The sequence below is a fragment of the Cheilinus undulatus genome, linkage group 21, assembly GCF_018320785.1.
Source record: "Cheilinus undulatus linkage group 21, ASM1832078v1, whole genome shotgun sequence".
Lineage (NCBI taxonomy): Eukaryota > Metazoa > Chordata > Actinopteri > Labriformes > Labridae > Cheilinus > Cheilinus undulatus.
In genome coordinates this window covers 26,283,790-26,308,229 of record NC_054885.1, presented here as the reverse complement: position 1 = coordinate 26,308,229, position 24,440 = coordinate 26,283,790, and the positions used below count along the sequence as shown (strand labels likewise).

The window sequence follows — 24,440 nt, the reverse complement described above, 5'->3', positions numbered from 1 at the left end:
TGTGAGGAGTATGCAATTTTACTGACTGTGCCCACTTTCTTGTTTTTCTTTTTCACCTTGTCATTGTACTCTAAAATCAGAGCTCACATCTATATCAAACAGCAAGAGCATCAAAAGGGTGCTATTTTTCCTCCTATGAAACTGAGAGAGCTGGACACAATCAAAGAATACAATAGTTACTTGATTTAATTGGAGGCAGAAAAGAAGGAACTGAAAAAAGCATGGGCACAACAGGAAATAACAGCGTGGATGTCATTCGATATCTTCAGTCACTAATTACAGCACAGATAAAAACCAGCTCAGTGAAGCTGGGCTGCTCACTGCAAACCAGGAAACATAGCTCTGGGTTTAGTCAATGTCTTTGCACTTGTTTATCCATAAAACAATAAGATATGTGAGGGTGTATATGATAGATAAGATAGCAGATTTATTCCCAGGACACGGCTTATGTTTGGACTTTTTTTAAGCATCATTGCTCAGAGGATTCTCCTGAAATGCCCCGCATTTCTTTCTGGTCACGTCCTTCTCATCTGTTGCAATCTATCAGTGCAGAGAAACTACCACCGGGGAGAAATGAGGGAAAGCTTTAAGAGGACCCCGAGGAAATAGTGGACTTTTAGTTAATTCTTAGTGGCACCACTGCTTCACCAACACAGTTTTACTTCTTCTGCTGTTTGCAGCACACACAGGGGGTGCAGCTGTGCATGCTGGTGGCCTCCAGCTAATAGGCTTGACCTGCCTGGGCTTGGCTGTGTGTGACACATTCAACAGTGAATGAAGGAGGATCTTGGCTGACCTCCATCAAGGATCTCTGGAGCCCCTCCTGTCAAAGTCATTACTGTCTATTGTGACATCTTTGTTGATCCAGCTTACATAATTTGACATGCTCCTTGGTGTCATAATTTCTTATGTAATCCCACAGGAGATCCAACACTTACAGTTTAACTTTTTCATCCAAAATTGTTTTAAAATCCCTTCAGCACCAAAATGTTCCAGTCAGCAATTTTTAGCTGTCAGACCAACCACTCAAACGATTGAGAGCATCCCTCCTGAGAACATTCAGACTGAGTTGGCAGGAAAAGAAGCAACAGCATTTCTTCAGTTTACATCCAAACATCCGTCTGTCTTTTTATCAGTGTCAGGGTCACCACTGGAAACGAGCAGAGCAGCCCAGATGTCCTGTCCCTGGAAATCTGAAGACGCTTAAAGACGGCAAAGGCTCAGGCCGTAATGAGACCAGCCAGTGCAGTACTTCCTGGTGGGCTGTATTAATAGGACATGTCTGGTAGAGATCTTTTCTCACAGCCTCACATAACCTTGGCAGCAGTATCTCAACTTAGGGAAAAACCAACTCTAAGAGCTGACACTTTTCATCCTAAATTGGGTCAATGATTTGGGGAAAGATCGCTCACATCATCACAAGCTTGTGTTCAGTTGCATTTGCAGACGCACCTAAATGTCACAGAGTAAAACAGCTTCTGGATCCCAGCTGCAGCCAGAACACAGTTGATTCAGGTGTTTAATGTCTATAAAAAGAACAAAAGGAACAGATTTCAGTTTGGAAACAAAAACAGCTACAAATATGAGTGGGGGGTTTAAAGCTATCAAAGCACTTACATTTAACTAAATGGAGGATTATTTGGAAAAAGAAAAACACATTAAAATCTTTGAAAGACTAAGAGATTTTAATGGTCCTTAATTCTTGCCCTTATTTGAATTTCAGCTTCCTTATTTAAGAGAACTCCGCTGATTCTTCCTTGCAGTTTCCATCATGTTCACCACTGCTCAAAGTTTAGTTTCTGTGCATCTCTTTTAGAAACATCTATTTTCACCATGTAGAGTTTGCAGTCCTGCTAGCTTATTAGTTAGTAGTTGAGCTCTCAGCCTATTGTGATGGTTGTGAAGTGCTGACCTGCAGCCTGTGAATCTTGCTGCCCACCTCTCCTGGCCACTTCTCATCTTTAAATGCACAGTATTCATAATTTTTGCTGAAAGGGGGCTCTCAATCAGGCCAACACTGCTTGGCTCCGCCTACTTAAAGCATGCAGGGATCATTTGCAGCATGAACACTTTGCCTTGTTTAATCATTTTTGCTGCAACTGTAATGCATGCCAGGACAGAGAGCTGAGGATATCAATAGTCATCCATATTTATTTTTATTCCAAGGTCACATTTAATCACGTGAGATTCTTTAAAACCACGTGTGTAGGGGACCTTCAACTTGTTGGCAGGTGTTGTTGCAAGTGGTCTGAGGTCTGGCTGAGTCATCTAGTGTACACGCTCAGAGGAATTAAAATGAAAAATTGTTTGAATTGTCTTTATGTCTGTGGTCTCTCATGTTTTTGAAATCATTTAAGATCTATACATTTTCTAGTGTGTGGCCAGCCTTATGAGGGAAAAAGCTGTTAAAGTGGTGCCACCCACAGACTGGACTCCTCTGTGACGTCTCTTTGGCTCATCTTTGGGTATTGTTAGCAAGACTGTGTGTCTAATGCTTACGTGCTAAAGAGAGTGGGATGGGAAGGGTCAGCTGGCTGATACGGAAATGGCAGCTGCATTTTTTAGGGCACCTGTCATGCTTTACTGGTCCTGATCCAGCCCATTGCATACTGGGTGCCAAGGACTCGGTGGGCTGGTCCAAATGCCGGGGGCAACCATGTGCTGTTGAGGGGGCAGCTGGGAGGCAATTGCAACTTTTATTCAGTAGAAGAATAATTTGGTCTGAATTTGAAGTCGTCATCATATCAGAATTTCACCTCCTGATCATTGTGGAAAAGAACGATAATTTTTTCAACATAGGAAGCTTGACAAAAAAACATATTCAGAAAAATTAATCTTAAACTTTGTTCGAACATAGGGAGGTGGAGAGAGAGTCTGTAACCATAAATCTATACAACTTGAGTGTCTACAAACATTCTGTCTTTTTACAAAATCCAAGAACCTCTCAAACTAAGGAAGCTTCAATCTGTCATTTTCTGACATGAACTGTGCTGCAGTAGTTACGCAGTGTGAAAAAGGCAGGCTGGTGGGTTTCCAAGTCTTCCTCTGTTTCTTCTTCATCTTTCTTCCATTTTCTGGTGGGTGGTAACCGGACACACCAGATTGCCTGTTTCATATCTCCACCCCACTCATATTCATCTAAGAAAGCTCCCACAAAAAGGGTTTGTGAAGGGCATGACTTTTCAAAAAAATTTATGAATGCTGATTGGATAAATGTTCTGTCTGTTACATTCATGACCGGCCAATCAGAGCGACAAGACGTAATGACGTATGTACGCGCTTCTCTTGAGCTGACAGGTTACCGCTGCTTCTACCGCTGAGCTTCTTGGTGAATAAAATTGTTGTCAAGGCAAACCCCACCAGTAACAATCGCAACCAATGCCAAAGTAATAACGGGAGAGGGGTGAAAACATCTTTTCTGTCACGAGAAGATGTAACCCTCGCAAAATTATGCCAAAGCAGGTCAGCAAAAGAGGAAAACATCTTTCACATCATGAAAAGCTTTGAGTGTTGTTTTTGTTCTTTATTTCATATGGAAACATTATCAAGCTCTAGTAAAACTGGCACCATGCTTAAGTTATGTCTGAATGAACCGTCGCACTGGAGGCAGCAAACAGCAAGCTTTGACTACAACTAAGCCACGCCCACAACTACTGCCTTGTTCTCCTTAATTGACAATGATTGGTCCAAACAGCGTTCGGTTCGGCACAAATGTTGTAGACTGGATTTTTCTAGATGGATATGCCTGATAACATAGATGGAGCCTGGCTAATCCATCTGCTTCGCATGGTTAGGTGGAAACCAACACAAAGAACAACCATCACCCCCATGCTACAGCTATTGTCAATACCAGTACATTGTTACAGCTCTAGTACGACTTCACTTCCCATCTCTCACTAGGCAGAAGGACTATCATAGATTATGACTGGGAGTTGATGACAGCCCACTCAGATTTCAGGAGGCTGGGGGGGCTTGCATTGCGGTCTCTGGCCAATCTCAGACATGCACCATTGACCAAAGAAGGCTACGAACTGCATGTTGAATCAGAGCCCAAATTGCTTTTAGCATTAATCCCACCTTTGACAAGCAAATAGCCAGTCATGGTTTAGGATTTCAGGGGGGGCCAAGGCTACCTCACAAAAGACTTAACACCACACAAGTGCTGCTGCTGCTGAACCAATCCTTGCAGGGTTATTGTTATCTTCTGTGACACATCACATTAACATGAAAAGGCACTGAGATAGCTGACAGTAACTTCATGTGCACTAATTACAGCAGATGAGATGTGTTGACGATGACAGGTGTGATCTTTTGAATTGTGCATAATAACAGCAGCATATTGATCTCAACCTCATTATCAAATTACACTTATTGAGAGTGACATTTCATTTCCCATCAATGAAAATGCAGACTTTTTGAAACATTTAAAACACTGAAGTAAACATTTGCAGAGGTCAGCATTTTGTCACCAAAGTCACACATCAGGTGCTTTCATCCAAAGTGTTTCACTGTACCATTAGCTGTGGTGGCCCTGATGGGAATAACGCCTTTTACCGTGCAATGTTCCTTCTCCCAGAGTAACCAGATAGTTTTTACTTCTGCACCTGGTCTAAAAATACAGGCAGCAGGAACACCTGGGGGAGGATAGAGGGGACCTGGAGTTGTCTCTGACAGATGAGCATATCTTCCTCAAGCTTGGGCCACTTAAAGTCAAAGTGGCAATTTTCAGCTGAGTCCAAACAGATAAACAGCAGCGTTTTAGATGCCATGCCTGATTTTATAACCCCTCCTCCCATCTGACATCATTTGAGCAATTTCTTGTGTTTGTTCTCTGTCAAAGAAATGCAGCAGTGGACCAGGCGTGGGGCAAAACATAATGGATGAGTGCATAAAAGGTTCAAAAACCCTCCAGTGCTGACAAATCACGGAGGAGAACAACAACCAGCCAACCAACATAGACTGGACTTGAGAGGGAGAGAGAGATAGAGAGAGAGAGAGGGAGAGAGAGAGAGAGAGAAAGAGAGAGAGGTGGTGAAGCCAATGTTTGTCGTCGAACTCCAGCAAATATGAGGATGGGAAGATAATGGTCCACACTGAGCAGGATGACTGAATTATGATTTTATGTCCTTTTATGATGCATTCTGGGAAAACAAAACCCGACGAGGAGACCCTGGACAGCAAAGAACAAAGGATCGCATGTGGTATTAGGACATGTCCAACATGTTCTCACAGCTCTCTGATTTACTGAGAAGGAATGCTTACTGAGTCTTTTCTAATAATTGACGTAAATCACTGGATCAAACATCTCCATGGAGGAATTACAGGAGACTTCTAATGTGTGTGCGCGCGCAGAGGGATGCCCTAGCTCCACATGAGCCGTGATAGATTGGAGTACTTTTATGGAAATTGCTTGGAAATTTCAGCTCAGCTGAAAGAAATCCGGGCAGCAATAATCCCACAGCACCACACACACACACACATAGAAGCCACCGCTGGCGATCTGTGTGTCTCTGCAATAAGTGGCTGATAAAAGCAATAAATTGTCTAAAATAAATACAGTCATCCGGCTGTGCGCTATGGGCGACGAGGCGTCAAACTTCAGGGGCAGCAGCAGGACCGGTGTTTCATCACCTAAAGCCAGGACTGGTGAGGATCAAGGCAGATAGGAGATTCTTGGCTAAACTAACCCTGATCTCGACAGCAGACAATGAGATTAAAGATCTGTGGATAACTTATTAGATGATCACTGTGACAGTTTTTGATGTTATTCAGAAAACAGGAGTCAGATCTGTGCTGTGCTGGACTTGGACACTTTGATTTGTTCGCTCGGAGATCAGAGAGGGACATGAGACGTTTTGTGCTTGAAATAAACGAATACAGCCATAGCATTTAATCAATAAGTTCACAGAGGGATCTTTATTTTTGATTATTTTTGCACTATGATGGAACCACCACCATGCTCAAAGAAAAGCCTGTCCCTATCGCTCCCGGTTCCCCGGGAAGGACAGGCGACTCTGAAGCCTCCGCAGCATCTTTGGAGGCAACCCCGAACCCCGATCAAAATTAAACACCGGGGCTACTCTGACACCGACCGGCATCACCACCGGCACATGGAGCGCTCCGACGCCGTGGATACGAGCGACCGACCAGGGCTGAAAAAGTCTCGGATGTCTTGGCCGTCCTCCTTTCACGGGACCACAAACACATCCATTGGAAACTGTGTCGGGAATAAACGGTAGGCTAGAGAGCCGTATACAATCCAAACATCCCAATAATAGCCCATGACAGCCCACAAGGCATATGCGTAAACGGGGAGGGAGGAGGGGGTGCATTTTAATGAGTGCGTAATAACGCAGTATGCCTGAAGGGTTAACTGAAATGAAGCGCTTTTCTGCCGGGAGGCGGGACGCGTGGGTTTTCGGTGCGTTATGCGTCTTTGGATAGACTGTGTCAGATGGGTATGAAGCGCAAACCAGTCCGCCCACTCGAAACGCAGGAGCAGCATCTGCAAATACCAGTAACATTTTACAGAGCGTCCACATGTTCACCATAGTTGATAAGAGACATGAGGCAGGGGTTTTAATGGCACCAAAGGTCTATTGGGTGCGTTCGAGCGTGCAGCAATGAAATATTGCCATCATGCGCACTCCTCTCCAGGCTTTTATCAGCTTGTTTGCAGAGGGAGGCTGGGGCCCACTGGGCTGAGCACCAAATGTTCAAACCCCTGTTTACTAGTTTTCACCCATCTTACAGGCAGCTGTGCTGACATCTGACCCCTAGGTGTGCTGGGAAAGTGTATGTCTGCTTGAAAATACACCCTCTGTGACAGTTCTAAAGTGTTTCAGGACTGTCACACAGATGGTCAGAGACAGCTTCTAACTGGCACCATGGCTGCTCTCCAATCAGACATGACAGTTAAAAAAAAACTGCTTTAGGAAGAGGGCACTGAAAACCAACACAGCCAAATATATGACGCTTAAACTCCACCAGCTAACAACTCTTACAGCACTTTAATTAAATTACAGCATGCATGTTAATCAAGCAGATTAGATTAAAGGCATTTCATTAAATAAGTCATGGAACGATACAATTTTGATACGATTACGTTGTCCTTACACAACAATGGCTCCATTTATCCTCTGAAGGAGACCCTGTGAATGCCACACCTGGCTGTTTTACTTTTAATCAAAACAGGAGATCTTATAAAGAACACCATGAAACTCAAAGAAAGGAGTCAGGTTGGCTGATGTTAAAAATGTCAAGGCAATAAATGCTTGTTCTTCAAGAGACTCCCTCTCCCCCTCTTGCACTCTGTCCTTTGTGTAACCCAGAACCCCCCTCATGTTCCTGAAAGCAAAAGAGTTAGTTTACATTCTGGTCGGCTTCCTTCTTCCTATTATGCCCCTCACCACCTTCCATTCACACATACAGCCCAAATGTGCTTCTTCCTCAAGAGCAGCACATTAAGCTGGGTGATTATTACACTATTAACATTGCTGAAAGTGTACCAGGTCTCGCGGGAACATGGTGGGATCAGTTTTTTTTTTCTTACTCCTGTTATTATTTGTTCTCTTTCTTAGATGTTTCAAAATGCCACAGACGGCCTTCCCGGCAGGCCCCTGGGAGAGGGGCCAACTCCAGCTGACTGGAGGAAGGGCTGATTTGTATTTGAGTCCTCCGGACACGCTCTGAGGCAGTCCAATCTTTAGTGCATTGGGACTGACTCTGCCTGCCCTTCTCCTTCTGTGGGCGGTAAACCATGAGAGGGCAGAGAGAGAGAGAAAGATAATTTGATTCAGACAAGCGCAGTTCTGAGAGCAAACCAAGCTGGCTCAAACTCATGCGTGTAACTGTTTGTGTGTTTGTGGCGTTTCCACTCGCACTGGTCAAGAAGGAAGGTCTTAGGAAGAATGGAGGAGAAATCTGTGTCATGTGTAACAGTGAGATGGGGTGTGCATGTTGTGTGGAGTGTTTGTGTGGAGGTATTTATGAGTGGGCTGGATACAGGTTATTGTCTGACCTGTAGCTCATATGTATTTCAGTAGGCTTTGCTTTATCGGTCTTCATATCAGCAGTGAGTGAGAGGAATTTCTGTTGAGTTGATATTGTTTCATTCTTGTGTTTCGCCTCATTTGTTACATCCTGAGGAAAGAAGTTTAGACCCTTCCCTGGATTTATCAATTAGCCCCATGTCTTTAACTTAAGGCTAACTAGCATTAGCTTTCTACAGAAATCAGACACACATATCCTCTCACTAGTTATCTAAAGGCTCTAACTCACATTCACTGACTGTTTTAGAACCCCAAGAAATGGTAAAGGACAGACATTAACTAGCACTCGGCATAGACCTTGACAATGTTCCAACCAGCAAAAACTGTGCCTGACACCACTTTGCTGATGTATTCTGAAATTGGTTGAGACTTCCCAGTGAATTTTTTATTTCTACGGAGCGTCATTGACAGGAAAAGACCAAAGTATCCTCTGAGACAGCTGGATAAACATAAAGCCAATCAGGACAATAACATATGACAACATGGTAGACTGCTAAGCTAGGTAGTCATCCCAGCATCCAAATGTGCTTTACTTGAATGCTTTCTGACATATGGATATCTATTTCTGAGACCAAGCGTGTTTGAGAGGAATGAATAAGAACATTTCAAAAACAACAACTAAACTTTGACAGTATTCAGGGGGTTGCAGAAATTGTCAAATTAAAAACAATATATTGTTATAATGGGTGCCTAGAACTTATATTTTTCTTTCCATTGTATCAAAACAGGTGTAATCATGTCAAAATTTAAAATCCAGGTATCATGACAACCCTTTCATGCAAATTCCAACATGTATGTTATTAATAGTTAACCTTCAGCACTTTCTTAAATGCTCACACATTAAATACATGAACTACCCCGATATGCACAGCCTTTTACCACATCACTGACAATATAATGGTGGACAATGCATCTCCACCTCTCTTGGTTGTACAAAATGAAGCCAAAATACTGCTGGGATAGAAAATTAAGCCCATGTGGAGGTACAAAAATACTGCAGTTTCCTGGGTTCCCACTTTAGGCTGGCTCCAAAAGTCCAAAAACTAAAATGTTAAAAACCATGTTAGGTCCAGTTTGACAGCAGAAATAAACATGTTTACAGCCATGCGCAAAAATAGATTTTGGTCTGAGTAGTTCATATCTTTATGGGCATTCGCCGTATAATAAAATATATTTTTATTGGGACTTCAAGCAGGAACACTGCATGTACAGTGCCTATAAATGTATTCATTGGATGTTTTACCCTTTTTTATTTTATAAATCAATCATGATCAATATAATTTGGCTTTTTTCGACCAAAAAAAATTGCAAATGTCAAAGTGAAAACAGATTTTTACTAAGTAATATCATCTAAAAAAAAGTTGTGGCAAATAAGGGACTGCATAAATATTCATTGCCTTTAAAGTGACTGACCTATTTCAACAGAGGTCCAGCCAATTGGTGCTAGTCATATCACAGTTAGTGAAATGGGAATCGCATGAGTGCAGTGAATGTGTCTGAAGTTATCGTAGTATAAAGACATCTGTATCTGGAAGGTCCAGTCATTTGTTAATCAGTATTCCTGGCTGCCATTACACCATGAAAACATGAGAACACTCCAAGCCACTCAGAAAAGGTCATTGAAAAGTATAAGTCAGGGGATGGATACAAAAAATACCAAATAAAGTTCCCTATAGTTCAGATAAATCAAAAAATGGAAGGAATATGGCACATGTGTAAATCTGCCTAGATCAGGCCGTCCCCACAAACTGAGTGACCGTGCCGTGCAAGAAGGAAACTAGTGAGAGAGGCCACCAAGGTTCAGGTTCTTCATCAAAGAGAAAACAAAGAGAAAGCCACTGTGGAGGAAACTTCTTTTAAATCTTGACAAAGAGTTTGCCACAAGGTATGTGTGGACTCTATGGTCAGGTAGAAGAAAGTTCTTTGGTCTGATGAGCCAAAACAGTGCTTTAGGCCATCAGACAAAATGCTATGTTTGTTGGACACCAAGCACTGCAAATCATCACAAACAACATCCCCATTTTGAAACACAGTGATGGCAGCATCACGCTGTGGGGATGCTTCTCAGCAGCCAGCCCTGGAAGGCTTGTAAAAGTGAAGGGGGAAATGAATGCAGCAAAATATAATAAAATCCTGGAGGACAGTCTTATTCAGTCTGCAAGAGAACTACAGCTTGGGAGAAGACTTATTCTCCAGCAAAAAAATGACCTGAAGCATACAGCTAAAGCTACACAGAAATGGTTTAAAGACAACAAGGTGAATGTTCTTGAGTGGGTGAGTCAAAGCCCAGACCTCAATCCAATAGAGAATTTGTGGCTGGACTTGAAAAGGGCTGTTCATACTGGATCCCTACACAATATGGCAGAGCTTGAGCAGTTTTGCAAATTGACTGAGACCAATCGACGCAGACTCATTGCAGTGGTTGTAGCCAAGGGTGCATCTACTAAATACTGACTTGAAGGGGTGACTATTTATGCAGTTACTTATTTTACATCATATATTTTTTATTTACTTGACATTACTTTGCAGAAATCTGTATCACTTTGACATTGAAGACTGTTTGTTGTCAAAAAAGCCAAATTGTATTGACCATCCAAGGGGTTTCATTCTTTATATAGGCACTGTATTTTCCAGAAAACTTAAGGTCTTGCTTGATTCTATTTATCTTTAACAAATGTGGTGACTAAACAACCACGACTGGTCTTCAGTATTCCATTCTGAGTTAGCTTAAAGCCTCATCTGCAGTCCCTCACTGCAGGTGATGCCTCTGAGACTTAGTCCATACTTTCTACACAGTCTATGACTGACTTATTGGTAATTTGGAGAAAGGGTCTGCAGAGAGGAGCTCAGCTGCAGTATTGATGTGACACTACTTCTACCAGCCAAAAAATAGATTAACCTACCACTAAAACATCAATGATCACACATCAGTACAGCCAACAGTGGCTTTATCAGTTTGATAGACTCTTGTGGGTGTAGGAAATTCAGTGATTCTTGTGTCAGGTGTTTATTTTGTGTAGCATTTGTGCAAAGATTGTCAACTCAGCATTATAGCATTTTGTGAAAATTTTATGGAATTAAGTTTCCACTTAAAAATTATACTTTTTTTAGACAAAGGTGGAGTTAAAATCAAATTGGAGTGACAATAACTAGATTCATATGAAAGAAAACAGGTTTGGAAGGATTTTAAATTTGTGTATTTAAAATTTAAAGTTTGCCCAAAGTCCAATCTGCCAACATGGAGAAGGCCCAGCTTGTAAGTTTAATTGCAGTCAGTCAGAAGGAGCTCTATATCTTGTGGCTTCACTTTGAGAAATGTGTCATCTTGTCTGTCTTCTTAAACGGTGTGCACTGAATTCAGTTAAGCCTATGGTTTTGGTTCCTTTTGTGATGAGTTGTGATGAGTCTAAGCCGGACCAAGTAGGCTGAAAATCTATCTGAAAAGGACAGAGCCTGATGTATCTGCCAGAGCAAATAAAACATTAGCTGGCTGATTCATGTGGCTCTCAGGCTAACAGTCAAAACTTAACTGCTGACATTTCTTAATATAGGCTATAGGAGTGAACTGAGGCTACTTCTTTGGATTTAAGGCTTTTTTATGATCATAGTAGCAATTATTTTGATTAAATTCAGTGGGGGGATATAAAATGACTTTTTTTTTGTTGGACAGCTGAAAAATGATTGGTCTTTGATTTGTTGGGTACTGTGATGAGCAGATGACCCTCAAAAAAGCAAAGCATTCAATCACTAAAGACTCAACCAAGACCTCATCTCAAGGTTGGAAAGATCAATCAGCTCAAAGCTGCTGGTAAGATTGTTTCAGAGCAGATTCAGGAGAGAAGCAGCGTTACTGTTACTGTAATTGATTCCCTTGCTTTTTGAAAATGAAGCTCTCCCAGTCTCCAGTCGAGGGATGGATAGCATACAAGAGGGATTCTGGGTGTTGTTTCTCATAATTGTTTGAAGAATCATTGTCTGTGACTATCTATTTTAGTCTCTATGTCTTATCCTACAAAATGGCAGTCTTAGTGGCAATCAGCTTCCCCCAAAGAGTGTCAGTCTGCCTCTTCTTCCCGCCCCTGGTGTCTTTTGTCAGAGGATGCTAATATGAGCATATCAGTCATCAGGTCCCATGCTCAATGCGCTCTGGGAAGTTCCAACACGAAAATGAATGACTGACACTGAACAAGTAACAGCTCTTCCTGCAACTCTGTTGCTATGGTTACTTGTTTTGTACATTTGTAGAATAGATTTCATTTACCAAAAAAAAAAAAAAAAAAAAAAAAAGGCAGAGCCCACAGGCACTTGATGGGCTTGACTTTATAATGTGTCAGTATGAAGCAGATCCCGGTGGATATGCATCATGACTTGTATGTTTATAAGGGGAAAAAGTGAATATTAATATAGCTCTGCTGAAGACATGCCGATAGTTTAATCACAGCCCTCTGCAACAATTTCAAACCAAAGCCTTCCTCCCTCCCTTTCTCACCTACTGCTTCATGCATTCTTTACACCTTTTTCCCCAAGCTGGGATCCAGGGCTGATTTGTAAGCTGCTGCTGCTCTTTTGCCTGCCTGACTGGCCGGCTGCCATAATAATTTAGCTCCTAATGAGGTACAGCTCCAGTTAATTACAACAACAGCTGTATTTTGTTGTTGATCATACATTTCTAAACTCTGGATGTAAAAAAAAAAAAATAATAATAATAATAACATCATGCAGAGCACATTGAGAAATTATCCTAACAAATGTGTTTTAATAGCATTAAGTAATAGACCTCTTATCTCATCTGTGTAGTGGAACCATCTGTTTAAGCTAGAGATTGCGCTCTTTTGTGAATACATTTCGCTTTCTCTCCACTCTCGGCACTAATTAGTATCTGGAGGCAGTTCATGTGCTGGAACAGTGCTCGCTGCTGGTTGGCTCTGGCAGATCGCAGAGACCCCAGGTAAAACCCCTGCGAGATTTTTTAGCAATGACACCAAATAGTTTGTGTGTTCATAGGGAATCCATACACCGCTAATCCAAGGTCCCTCTCTGTGTTTGTTCTCTTCTCATCACTTTGTCTCTTTGGGGGGCTTAGCAGACTCTAACGGGCTCCTGATGCTCTCACACCACTGGTAACCACATTTGGCTCAGTCAGTTTACTTTGTGAATCGACTGGAAAACTTGGCTCCTTTGCATCTTAATTAGTTTCACACTGAATCCTCTTAAAGTGGTGATACACCAGTCATTTGCTTTTTTGTTTTCTGAAAAGTGTGGATGGGCAGGGATCCCAGCTGGAGGAAACAAAATGAGATGTGGCTTCAAAAAATGAAAACTGCCCAACAGGTCCACCTGTTGCCCAAAACTATCTCCTAGGTTGGTGCAAATCGTCTTTTTACATTTCCACCATTAGGGCCTTTTAAAACCATGCTCATCCATGTTAAATCCCTTTTATGGGACTCTCAGTCACAGTTTATTATGCATCAGTTACACTGCCCCTTTCAAGATGTCCAGTGTGATTGCAACAGGCGTCATGCAGGCCATTTTCTATCTCCTCTTATCTAATTATATTGCTTGAATCCCTCTTTTGTCCATAAAAATTACAGTCTCTGATAACAGCATTTATCCCTTTTTAATCCTCTACCCTCTCAGGGGTTCATTTCACCCTGTTGTGAATGGGAAGCATTGATTCCATCTCCATTTCTGCTCTCTGTTTTGTCTCTCTATTGTGTTGCCCATCTCGCAGACCCCCTGTAGTTTCTGAGAATCTCTCTGATAGCCTTGTTCTTGCTTACAGCGGCATTAAGCACACAGTTTCTCCATCATAAATCTATCATATCATCCCACTCTCTCTCCTGTTCGCTGAGATCATCAGCTGCTTGCAGAATCTCTCCCCCCTCTAAGCCATATCTGATTCTCAAACCCTCACATCCCCAGTGATGGAACCGACTGCCCACCGCTGACTGTGTGCAGTGCCTCATCCTATATTCTTCCCCTTAAAGGTATCTTACAATGATGTAATTTCTCATCTTTCATGCTGTAGCCTTTTCTTGAAAGAAGCTCACAGACATGAAGGGCAGAGCAGACACAAACATCGTCATCACAAGGCTGGAAAAACTGCCACAGAAGAAGAGAGAGAGGAAGGAAGAAGTAGAGGTCTATAAGAAGGGAAAAAACTGTGAATTATTGTATTGCAAGATTGAATTACACAATTACAAGTATTCTGCATAAAATCAGAATAACTTTTTACTGGAGTTTGTTTTCCTTCAGACATAAAAGTGAAATGTTAAGCAGTAGTGAGAGTAATTTATTCTCCAAACCCATAGGAAAACTAAAAGCAAAACCTTTTAAGTGTGATCAAGTCACCCACTCTAAACCAAAAAAAGTCTTAACAGCTGAGTCTCAGGAGAATCTGAATGTCAAAATGTGCTGTGTATTCAATTTCCAAATAAGTGGTAGTCTTTCACCTCTCAGCAAACAGCTCTGCTTGACAGGAAACATTAATCTGATTCTTCTTCTCTGGGGGAAAAAACACATGAAGATGGATTATGTGTCCATTTTGTGCTCAAATAGGTGAGATGGACCTTGATGATTCACAATCTGTGAGTGATGTTATGGCACATATCAGCACCATTCAGAGTAAAAAGTGGCTAAAAGGTGCTTTAGGCTGCTGTCATAGGGCAGATGTGTCTGAATGACTGAGACTGACAAACCCTGCGTCAGCTGTGTGTCACAGCCCCACACACAGACACACTTATAGGCACTCAGTGGAGCAGAAAGAACACATAGCATACACCTGTCAGACTGAGGGACCTCTCAGACAAATGTGAGGTACATCAGGTGACAGAGTTCATATCAGGAGCTCACAACAATTCAGAGCTGTTGAAGAGAATGAACGAGTGCAGCGTGACACCACGATGAAGACTGTGCTTTTTCAAATGTCTGCTGATACCTACAACTCATGTGAAGTATCACTCCCACCTCCTGCCCTGGGACACTTCTCGGCCTAAAAGTATTGGCAGACTGTCAGCGTCACTGGATGCATATGAGAGAATCAGTTCTGACGTTAGAGTGGAGGAACAGATGGAGTTAACAGTGGCTTACCTTGTCACAGACTTCTTCACTGTAAACTCTGGATCATTCTCAGTGAATCCTGCATACACTTCATTGTTATTCCATTCACAATAAAACCTTCCTTGAGTTCTGCCAGTGTATCATTTTAGGATAAAAAAGTGTTGACAGCTGGAGTATGCTTCAGACAGAAATATAGTGGGGAGTATTTCTTGTTTTGCCCATTCTTGGTCTGACTCAGCTGTTGTGTGAGCTTGATTGGAGGAAAACTGCAAGCAACAGCAGATGAAATGTAATTGGCATCAAAAACAACAGCAGCATAAAGACTTGCCATTAAGTACTGTATGTCATAGCGGGCTTATTAGGAAGCACAAACCACAGCAGCAGGCCTGTAAAAATGCAGTGTCACTGAGCTGTTGGATGGGTGCCTGATGCAGGGACTGTCTTCACACTTTTAACCCAGGTTGAACCAGCCATGAGCGTAGCACAGGGGGGAAAGGATACTGATTACCCGGGCCCACAGTAGGGAGGGGCCCTTGAAAAATCTGCAATGCAAAGTGTTTTTATTTCTTTTTAATTTTTTCTTTGTGTCATTAGTGTCATTACCGAATCAACAGCAACTACATGAATTGGTCAGCAGACTAAAATTTATATAAAAAAGAGTAAAATGCAGCATTGGGGGTGCCCTGCTCCTCCCTTAAAAATGTCCAAATGAACAGCACTGCAAAGTAATGCAAGTCAATTTGATTTAATGATAGTAAAATTATTTCTAATAAAATGGGAGAAACTATGGTTCAAACATTCAAATGCAGAGAAATTTGTAAAAATGACACAACATTTGTTCCTTGATTAGCCAGTTAAGGGGGGCCCTGTGTAATATTCTTTCTGGGTGCCCAAATCCCTAGCTACACCCTTGGAACCAACAACACCTCAAAGTAGAAATACTGGAAATACACTGACTGTAAGCAGCGGCCCCCTAAACACTTGGTCACAGACCGGTACTGGTCTGTGGGTCATTTGGTACCAGGCAGCACAGAAATAATAAATTACTTAATTCATTTCCATTTTATTGAATATCAGACTCTGAAAGATGTTTTATTATAAAAAAATGACAGGATGCTCTACCCTAACGCCATCTGTCTGTGCCTTTTGACCTCTTTACACATTTCGAGATGCTTGTCTCAGCCACATGATACCCCAAAATTAAGCCCCCCAGCTCAGCTAAAACGAGCAAAAAACAAACGTTGTTAGAAAACTTTTAGCTCAGTGAGGAGAGAAGTAGAGCCTACAACTGTCAAGAAAAAGAAAGCTGCATTGGAAAGACAATACCAGGAGTCCTGCTTAGAATATGGGCTTATTGTGACGGGTGATTCTTAGCACCCACTGATTCAGCACTATGGTGAGTTTTGCTTTTTCTGCTCTTTGAGAGTTTTTAGCCGTTTGTAACATTTTATCTTGGCATATTTATCCCAAACACATGAACGGCAGATGATTTGTTGATTTCTGATACTTATCCAAATGTGATACTTTGCCTTTGTGTACAAAGGTAGATAGTTAGGGTGAGGGCTAGACTTTACTATTGTTTTGTGCTGTGGTAGAATGTGCAACAAAGCAGCAGAAGAGGTCAGAACACCGGTCCATGAAAATGTTGATTTTCATGGACCTGTCCATGGGGACAAAAAGGTTGGGGACAACTGGTATAGAGTAAGTAAGTACGAAACGAAGAAAATAAATGAATGAATGAATAGGTTTGAAGTTTTAATGTGAGTAAACTGAAAGGTATATTTTCCCATCATTTTTACTGTTATCTGTATGTTACTGGGTGCCGTACCACTGTACAATGGCTGTAGAGCATCTGAAAGCTGTTTTCTAACGAACCTTAAATTACAGCAGAAGAAGAAAGCAGAAGTGTCAGGTGAAACAAATGACGTAGACATTGTGCTATACTATATAGAATGAAGTATTTGGCCACGTTGTTAATTGTTGTTTTTCAGGCCTCCTTAACTCCAGTTAAAGGAAATCTTAATGCTTCTGCATACCAAGACATACTGGACAATGCTATGCTTCCAACTTTGTGGCAACAGTTTGACAAAGGCCTTTTTCTGACTGTGCCCTGGAGCAAAAAGCAAGGACTACAAAGACATGGTTTGATGAGTTCAGTGTGGAAGAACTTGACTGGCCAGCACAGAGCCCTGACCTCAGTCCCATCAAGCACCTTTGGGGTGAACTGGAACAGAGATTGTGAGCCAGGTCTTCTTGTCCAATCTTCAGTACCTGACCTCATAAATGCAGAATAAATGGGTTCAAATTCCCATGGGGAAGCCTTCCAAGAAAAGTGGAGGCTGCATGTATTTGAATACAAGGTCATTATAGTCCTCATTGGTGTAATGGTCTGGCAGCCAAATACTTTTGTCCATATAGTTAATCTGTTAGACCATTATTCGGCAGTTCCCATTATATGGAAGCATGAAGCTTACACAGTCGAGTCTACATCCTTGGCTATCTTAGAGAAAATTCAGTTTTCTTCAAATAACTCTGTGACTGTTGAATAGTAATATCCATTAAAATGCACACCCATATTTATAAGAAATTTATACCAGTATGCATTCTATTGCAAAGCTTAGGCAGGCCAGAAGTGGCATTTGAGGTTTCTCATCCATGACAGAAGGATGAGAGGAGCCGGGCAAGGATGAATACAGAACACAGAAACACAAAATAGCTCATTTCTGGTGACATTTGTACTACAGTGAAATATAGAAGTTGTACCAACAGTGCACATCTGCAGGTGTCATTAACAGAGCCTTCACTTAAACAACACGTTTTGGGGCTTTTTCCTTTATCCACTAAGACAGCTGATGAGAGAGAGAGAGGAAATGTGAGGAGAGAGAGTGGGGGATGACATGACAGCGTCAGGTCCAGGAGTCGTGAGCAGCAGCTAGTGTGACGAAAAGCTGTATAGCCTCTCTACAAGGGAAGCCTGCTCAATGAGCTAGAACACCCATGTTGATCTTTTTTGAGTCACATCTGAATATGAAAGCTCGAGTGTGGAATTTACACATTTGACACCTTCTGTGGACAATGTATGGATCTCATCTCTTTTCTGATTTCTTCCTGGACTTGTTTTGTGATTAAAAACTCTTTCCTTATTTGAAAAATCTAATATGATCACAAAATGAATGTATTAAGTTAAAGAAGGTTTGTTACATTTAATACATAACAGAATGCTGCGTTATTAAACACAAGGAGATTTTTAGAAAGAAAAATCACTAAGTGTAAATCTTGAAAAAATGAAGCAATAATCTCTGGTTGGGATGCTGTGAAAAATATCTTGTGCCAAACCACACTCCTCCTATCCTGACAAAGATTTATCTGGATCTTATCTGAGCTTTGATTTTGGCATCCAGTGAGTATGCAATACAGAATAAAAGTATAGTTAGCCAGCAAAACAGCAAGCTGCAATGTTGAAACTGGCAATAACTCGTAATTGAGAGGGAGAATTGAAGTCAAAGCACTCAGTCCCTGTATGCGGGATTAAACCAAAAGAACTCTTGTGTCTCATCAAGCCCCCCATTGAGATTTTACCTAAAATCCTGTACAGATCAGTGATGAAATTTTCAATGCTCTAAATACATACCACTAATCAGTTCAAGCAGGGAGACTTTAATTCTGGTAAACAGATATTTATTTGACACATTTTGTTGATTAGACTCCTTTGTGATGATGTCATGTTCTTGTTTGGATAGTGAGGTCAACAGCAGGAATAAGATACCGTCTTCCTCCAGAGTCTATACCCTGGTGGTGTCAGTGAGGGATGCAGAATCAGATGATGAGTAGACTTCTGAGAAGCTGGACTGGGACACCAATGAGGCAGCTGACTAAGGTATAGAGGATGAAATGAGCAGAAGACCTATGAGGATCTGGACTAGATGAAGATGAAGTGAATGGAGGTAGCTGAGGTGGAGGGGGGTAGAAGCGTCCACACAGCAGGCTGATTGCAGGTGCATGATGATTGGTAAAAAACAAGGTTGTGGCAGAGTCTGATTAGCTTTGTACTTAAGAGACTGAACCTCATAATCAGCTGATTAACAGAACAGAAAGAGAGAAAGAATGGAAGAGGGGGAATTTGTGATTAATGAATCAGTCTTCCTGCATGATCTTTCCCTGAGCTCCATTTAGATAAAATTCTCAGTTTTCTCATTTTTAAAGTTGCCTTTTCCAGCTTAGTTTGTTTGATACCAATCTTTTGTTTTTGTTTTTCTCAGATGTTAAACATAAGGCTGTTTCTTCAGTGTTCTGTTGATCTGACTCCTACCTTATGGGAGGGATGACAGGCAAACAACATAGCTAGATGGAAATGATCAGTCTATGGCTGCTGATCCTTTTAAAAATCATAAAGAGGCATCATTTTTTTCATTATAGGCAAATATCTCCTTGCTGTAGCTTTAAGTAACTCAAATAAATACATTTAAAAAATAAAACAGAGTATCATAGATGAGCTAACAGAAACTGAAATCAATGTAATCGCATGTGTAAATGCACCTCTGCATTCTGCCACTGCCTGTGTGTGTGCAGGAACTAACTAAAAGGCTTTTCTACTTTATGACAAAGCTGCTTTAAATAATTCATAAGATTCTGTTGTTTAGGAAATATAATCAGCCTGTAGAGTAGGATGTAATCCGTCACCTTCTTGGGTTGAAATGTTTTCATGTTACTGACATGATTCAGTTTTCTAAAATATGAAAGGCTTAGTGTTTTTTCAAGGTGAAAGAGATGAATGTGCTGTGCATTGACGTTTAAGCACACTACATTCTATTTTTGTTGTGCGTTGCTGTTGGTATGTTGATGCCAGTAGCATGTGTTAAAGAATCTCTTCAAGTCAGGGTAAGAAAATTCATTTTTACTGCAGGTGGAACAGAAAGATTCAGAAATGCCAGGAAAATGTGTATATAAATATAAAATAACAGACGCAATCTGTGCAGCTACAACGAGGTCTGCGGGAACACTTGAGAACTTTACATAATTCATGAAGCATCCAAAGATTTATATCCAACCGAGGTGTTGTGTACAGGCTGATGCACACCTCTGTTTCCTCTATTAGCAACAGATCTGCTGTTCTTACTGCTGACCTCTGCTGCATCAAATCTGTGAGCATAACCTGTCTTGTCAGACCACTGGGCCCATTTCTTGCAGGTCATGTTCATGTTCACACATTAAAAATCAACATTCAGGCTGTTGAGGGCAGAAAGGGGAATAAAGGATGGCTCGAGGGTCTTGGGTGGTATTTCTATTTGATGCTCTCCTTTTCAGGATCTTCATGTTTTTGAAGATTGGATGTTTTTTCATGCCTCTGTGCACACAGTATCCACGGCCCGGAGGCTTTCTGTTTCTGGGTTGTCCGTCCCATTGAACATGAAATCTCAGGAATGCCTTGGGGAACTTTCCTCAAATATGGCACGGATGTCTGCTCGGTCTGAGGGACAGACTGTTTGACTTTGCCGATCAAAGGTCAAGGTGACTGTGACCTAACTAAGCATGTTTTTATAGCCATGCATGGAGAATGCAGTAGTTTTTAATGTGAAAACCATACACAAACATCAAACAAGATAAAAATCATGACACATCTTTATAAAAATGTTTACCATGAAGATATTTCATGCTGTTGAATTTAGTAGGTGTTTCTTATTTGCATCTCTGTTTGAATCAGTCCTTACTGTCATCACATAAAACTTTATGTTCTTGCAAAAAAATACATTATCTAAGTATGTTAAGATGTATCTGACTGTTCTTTGCTTTACACAGTGAATTTACACACCACCGACATTCAGCAAAACAAGTGAGTTAAAATGTTACAGTCAAGTCACATCAATTTTATTTGTACATTCCAATATAACAAATAAAAATTACCCTCAGGGGTCTTTAGTGTATACAGAAAATGACATCCTCTATTCTTAGAGGCTCAGACAAGGAACAACAACAATTCAACCATTTCTACAAAGATAAATGAAATAAAGAGATCCCACTCCCAGGTCAGACACATATGCAATTAATTTCAGTGGTATGCTTCAGTTAGAAGAGGAGGGGCGTGGCCAGGGCCAGTTCTAGCCATTTTGGCGCCCTAGGCGAGATTCCAGTTTTGTGTCCCCGCCTTCCAGCACTTCATCTTCACCTCGGAGAAAGTTAATAAAGTTTACTCACTAGTATGAGCACATTTTTGTTTTGTTTTACTTTTGATAAGAAAAATTTGTCATATAAAGCGTTATGAAATGTAAGACATGATTTCAGATTCAACATTACATTATGAGTCGAAGTAATTACAATGTGCAAAAGTATGAGCACATCACTGGGCCTATTAAGATCTCAGTTGGGGGTCATGAGTTTTCTCCCCCAGGGTTTTTAAATAAAGAGCTCTATTTGATACTATTTTAGCACGCTGGGTACTTTATCATGATCAAATTAAGCACTGAAAATGTCTTTTTTCCTAATTATCATTTAACTTTGTGCATTTTTATCATTAGTAAAATGTAATGCATTATTATTATTATTATTATTATTATTATTATTATTATTATTATGTCTTTCTGTATTATTCACAGGAATTGACAATACTCATTGAAAGTCACAGTTACGTTGAACTGTTTAACCTCTATTTATTTTCTCTCTCTGTAATAGTCTGCCCCCTCTCTCTCTCTCCTTTATCCTGTGGTCTAGTCTAAATATTGTAACATATCTTTAGTTTAATTGTAGGTCATATTAATTTAAAAAAAAAGTTATTTTTTTGTTGAAGTATCAGTTTCACTACAAGAAAACTAATTTCTACTTTCATTGCCTACAGTAATCCAACATCTAGTATTTTAAAGTCCCTGTAAAGTGAAATCTAAACTTTGTGTTTTAACTCACTAGATAAGTTAGAATAAGATTGCTATAAACATGTAAAAACACTAAGATCTACGCAGGACTGAATTTTGTATTTCGACTGTTAGAAAGTTGTTCACCTCTTTCTTGGCTTGGTTTTATTTAAGCGGGGCAAATATATGAGCCCATGACATTGCTGGTCTTGATGGGGAAATAAACCAACCCCTAAAAACTACAATGCTATAAAATCACTGGGCAGTTCATCTCAGTACAGTCTGTTGTTAGCTGGTGTAACATTAACAGCCAACTTCATGCTGTGTTTTTGTTCATTGTGAAGTTAATTTCCTAAATCTATCAGCCATGGTGGCCTACAGGTCATTATAAAGTATCTTAACAGAGATTTGTACCAGAAAACAGTAAATCCCTGACTTCTGTCCCTCTGCTCATGCAGAGCCAGGCAGCTGTGCTTTGATCAGAAACATTTTTTAAAATTTGAGAGGATCATATTTCTCACGAGTGGGCATGGCTTCAGCTCATTCAACCAACATGCCCACAACCTAGATCAGATTCTACTGCCTCATTTTTCATGGTGTTGAGGTTTAATTTTCTAAATTTTTAGATGTATTCCATGACCGAAATTTGGTTGTGACACAAAAGTCTGTCATACAACAAACTTAAAATAAAGATTTTTTTTTATCACTTTACAGGAATGTTACAGTTACAGGGAAGATGTTAGAGAAAACTGACTTCATACCAGGGACATTATAGGACTTAATTGCATTTCTCAAATGTTGGACATGTGCCCTCTCAGGTCTCAGACTTTGAAAGGACATCCTACCCACTGGAAGGAAACACTGGAAGACATTTTATTATGTATTGTCTATTTAAAAGGCATCCTTGAAGATACTTTGTCAAATTTTGTCCACTTAAAGGGCACTAAACAGGGCACTTTGTCAAATTTGTCCACTCAGAGGGCACTTAAGAGGGCAATTTATTATTTTTTTATCTACATAGGACAGCAGAGAAGGCACTTTCGTGGTGATTTTTCAAACATTAACATCTGAATTCACCAGGAGAAGCAAATATGTCTGCATTATTATATACAGTCAAAGGTCTGGACTGACATGGATGTAACTTGACTGGTTGACTAAGGCTTTTAGCCCTTTTTCCCTTTAAACTTATGACAAGTTCATAGCACTAGCTTTAAGAAACATTATCTGTAACACACTCTGCCTGGACTGGATTCACAGAGAAGCTGAAGCAGACAGGGAGTTGTATTTTACATCAAATAAAGGCAGAGTAATTACCACCAATGAGGCCTCAGATGAGTTTTCTCTCGCAGAATGAATTAATACCTGTGTAATTTTTATTTTTCAGGGATTTACTCATGTGGATTGAGTTTTCTTAAAGAGATTTGAGTGTTCTTTCTGCTTGTAGCCTTTTCTTTCATGCTTCACCACCTTCATGGTAATGCCTTTTTTTAGAAACCTAAAAGGTTGCTGGTAAGCCACACAGCTGACAGTGTAAAGGTTGTAAAAGTTTCAGTCCTTTATCTTCCTGCGTTATTGCCACAGTTTTTTCTTAAAGCTCACAAAGAGTGGCTTCTAAATTCATCCTTCATCCATACCAGTGCAGCATTGTGGTTTAATCTCAGCAGTAGAAGAAGAAAAAGCAGCGGGCGCTTTCCAGCACATCATAGCTGCCTGCTTTAATCAAACAACAAACTCAGAGCCAATTTCTTTGCACCAAACAGGTGGGACAAGGGAAGCCGACACCAGGGAGAAGGTGTGAAGATAAGGCGAACAGAGAAGAGCAGAAGGTAAACGTGACAAACGAGGAAGCACGCATGTGTCAGGAGAAAAAGAAAGATGGCGGTTGTCTTCACAGATTTCTGGCAATTGTGTAATTTGTCACATCAAATTTGATGCGAGACCTGTCTGTGATTGGTTGTGTCCCTTGCCATTCGGGCCGTAGTTCCACAAGCCGGTGATGTTGTGCACATAGAGGCCAGCCCTCCTCCCTCTCAGGCTGCTATAAATAGGGGGAGAGAAGCCTGGGGCTCTCAATGTAATGAGATTAAACCCAACCAGCCTCAGCTCCCAGTGTTTTATTGAGCTTTATTTCAGTTCTTATTCAGTATTTTCAATATGTATAAGGAAGATATTGAGAGCGGCTGCTGCTGTGTGCTTCACTGAGTCCATGTAGGAACATTATGTGATCATAATGTGAAAGACTTGTGTGAGTATATGTGTAATGCCCTCGTTTTGCCCCCCGTAGGGCATGACACATCTCCTAAAGATGTTTTCAACATGATGGTAAAGCGTTTGTCACCACAGTTCAGTGCTGTCACGAAGCTCCAACCACTGGCTCAAAGTTGTCTTGGATTCCATCGCTTTGCTTGCTGACTTTTCCAGCAGTTTCCGAATTATAGATGTGAGGCCAGTCTGCTGCTGCTGCCAGTGGAAAAGTGAGAGTTAACCG

At 40.9% G+C, this 24,440-nt stretch overlaps 1 protein-coding gene across 1 annotated transcript in view; it reads left to right on the top strand.

The window, feature by feature from the left end:
- Window positions 1-5,082: 5,082 nt before the first annotated feature.
- The window catches only part of pde4a (phosphodiesterase 4A, cAMP-specific), a 78,128-nt gene continuing 58,770 nt past the window's right edge, over window positions 5,083-24,440 (top strand). Inside the window, exon 1 of the mRNA XM_041777648.1 lies at window positions 5,083-6,235. Within this exon, the coding sequence (XP_041633582.1) occupies window positions 5,940-6,235 (296 nt within the window). The 5' untranslated portion in view covers window positions 5,083-5,939. The remainder of the gene's footprint in view (window positions 6,236-24,440) is intronic.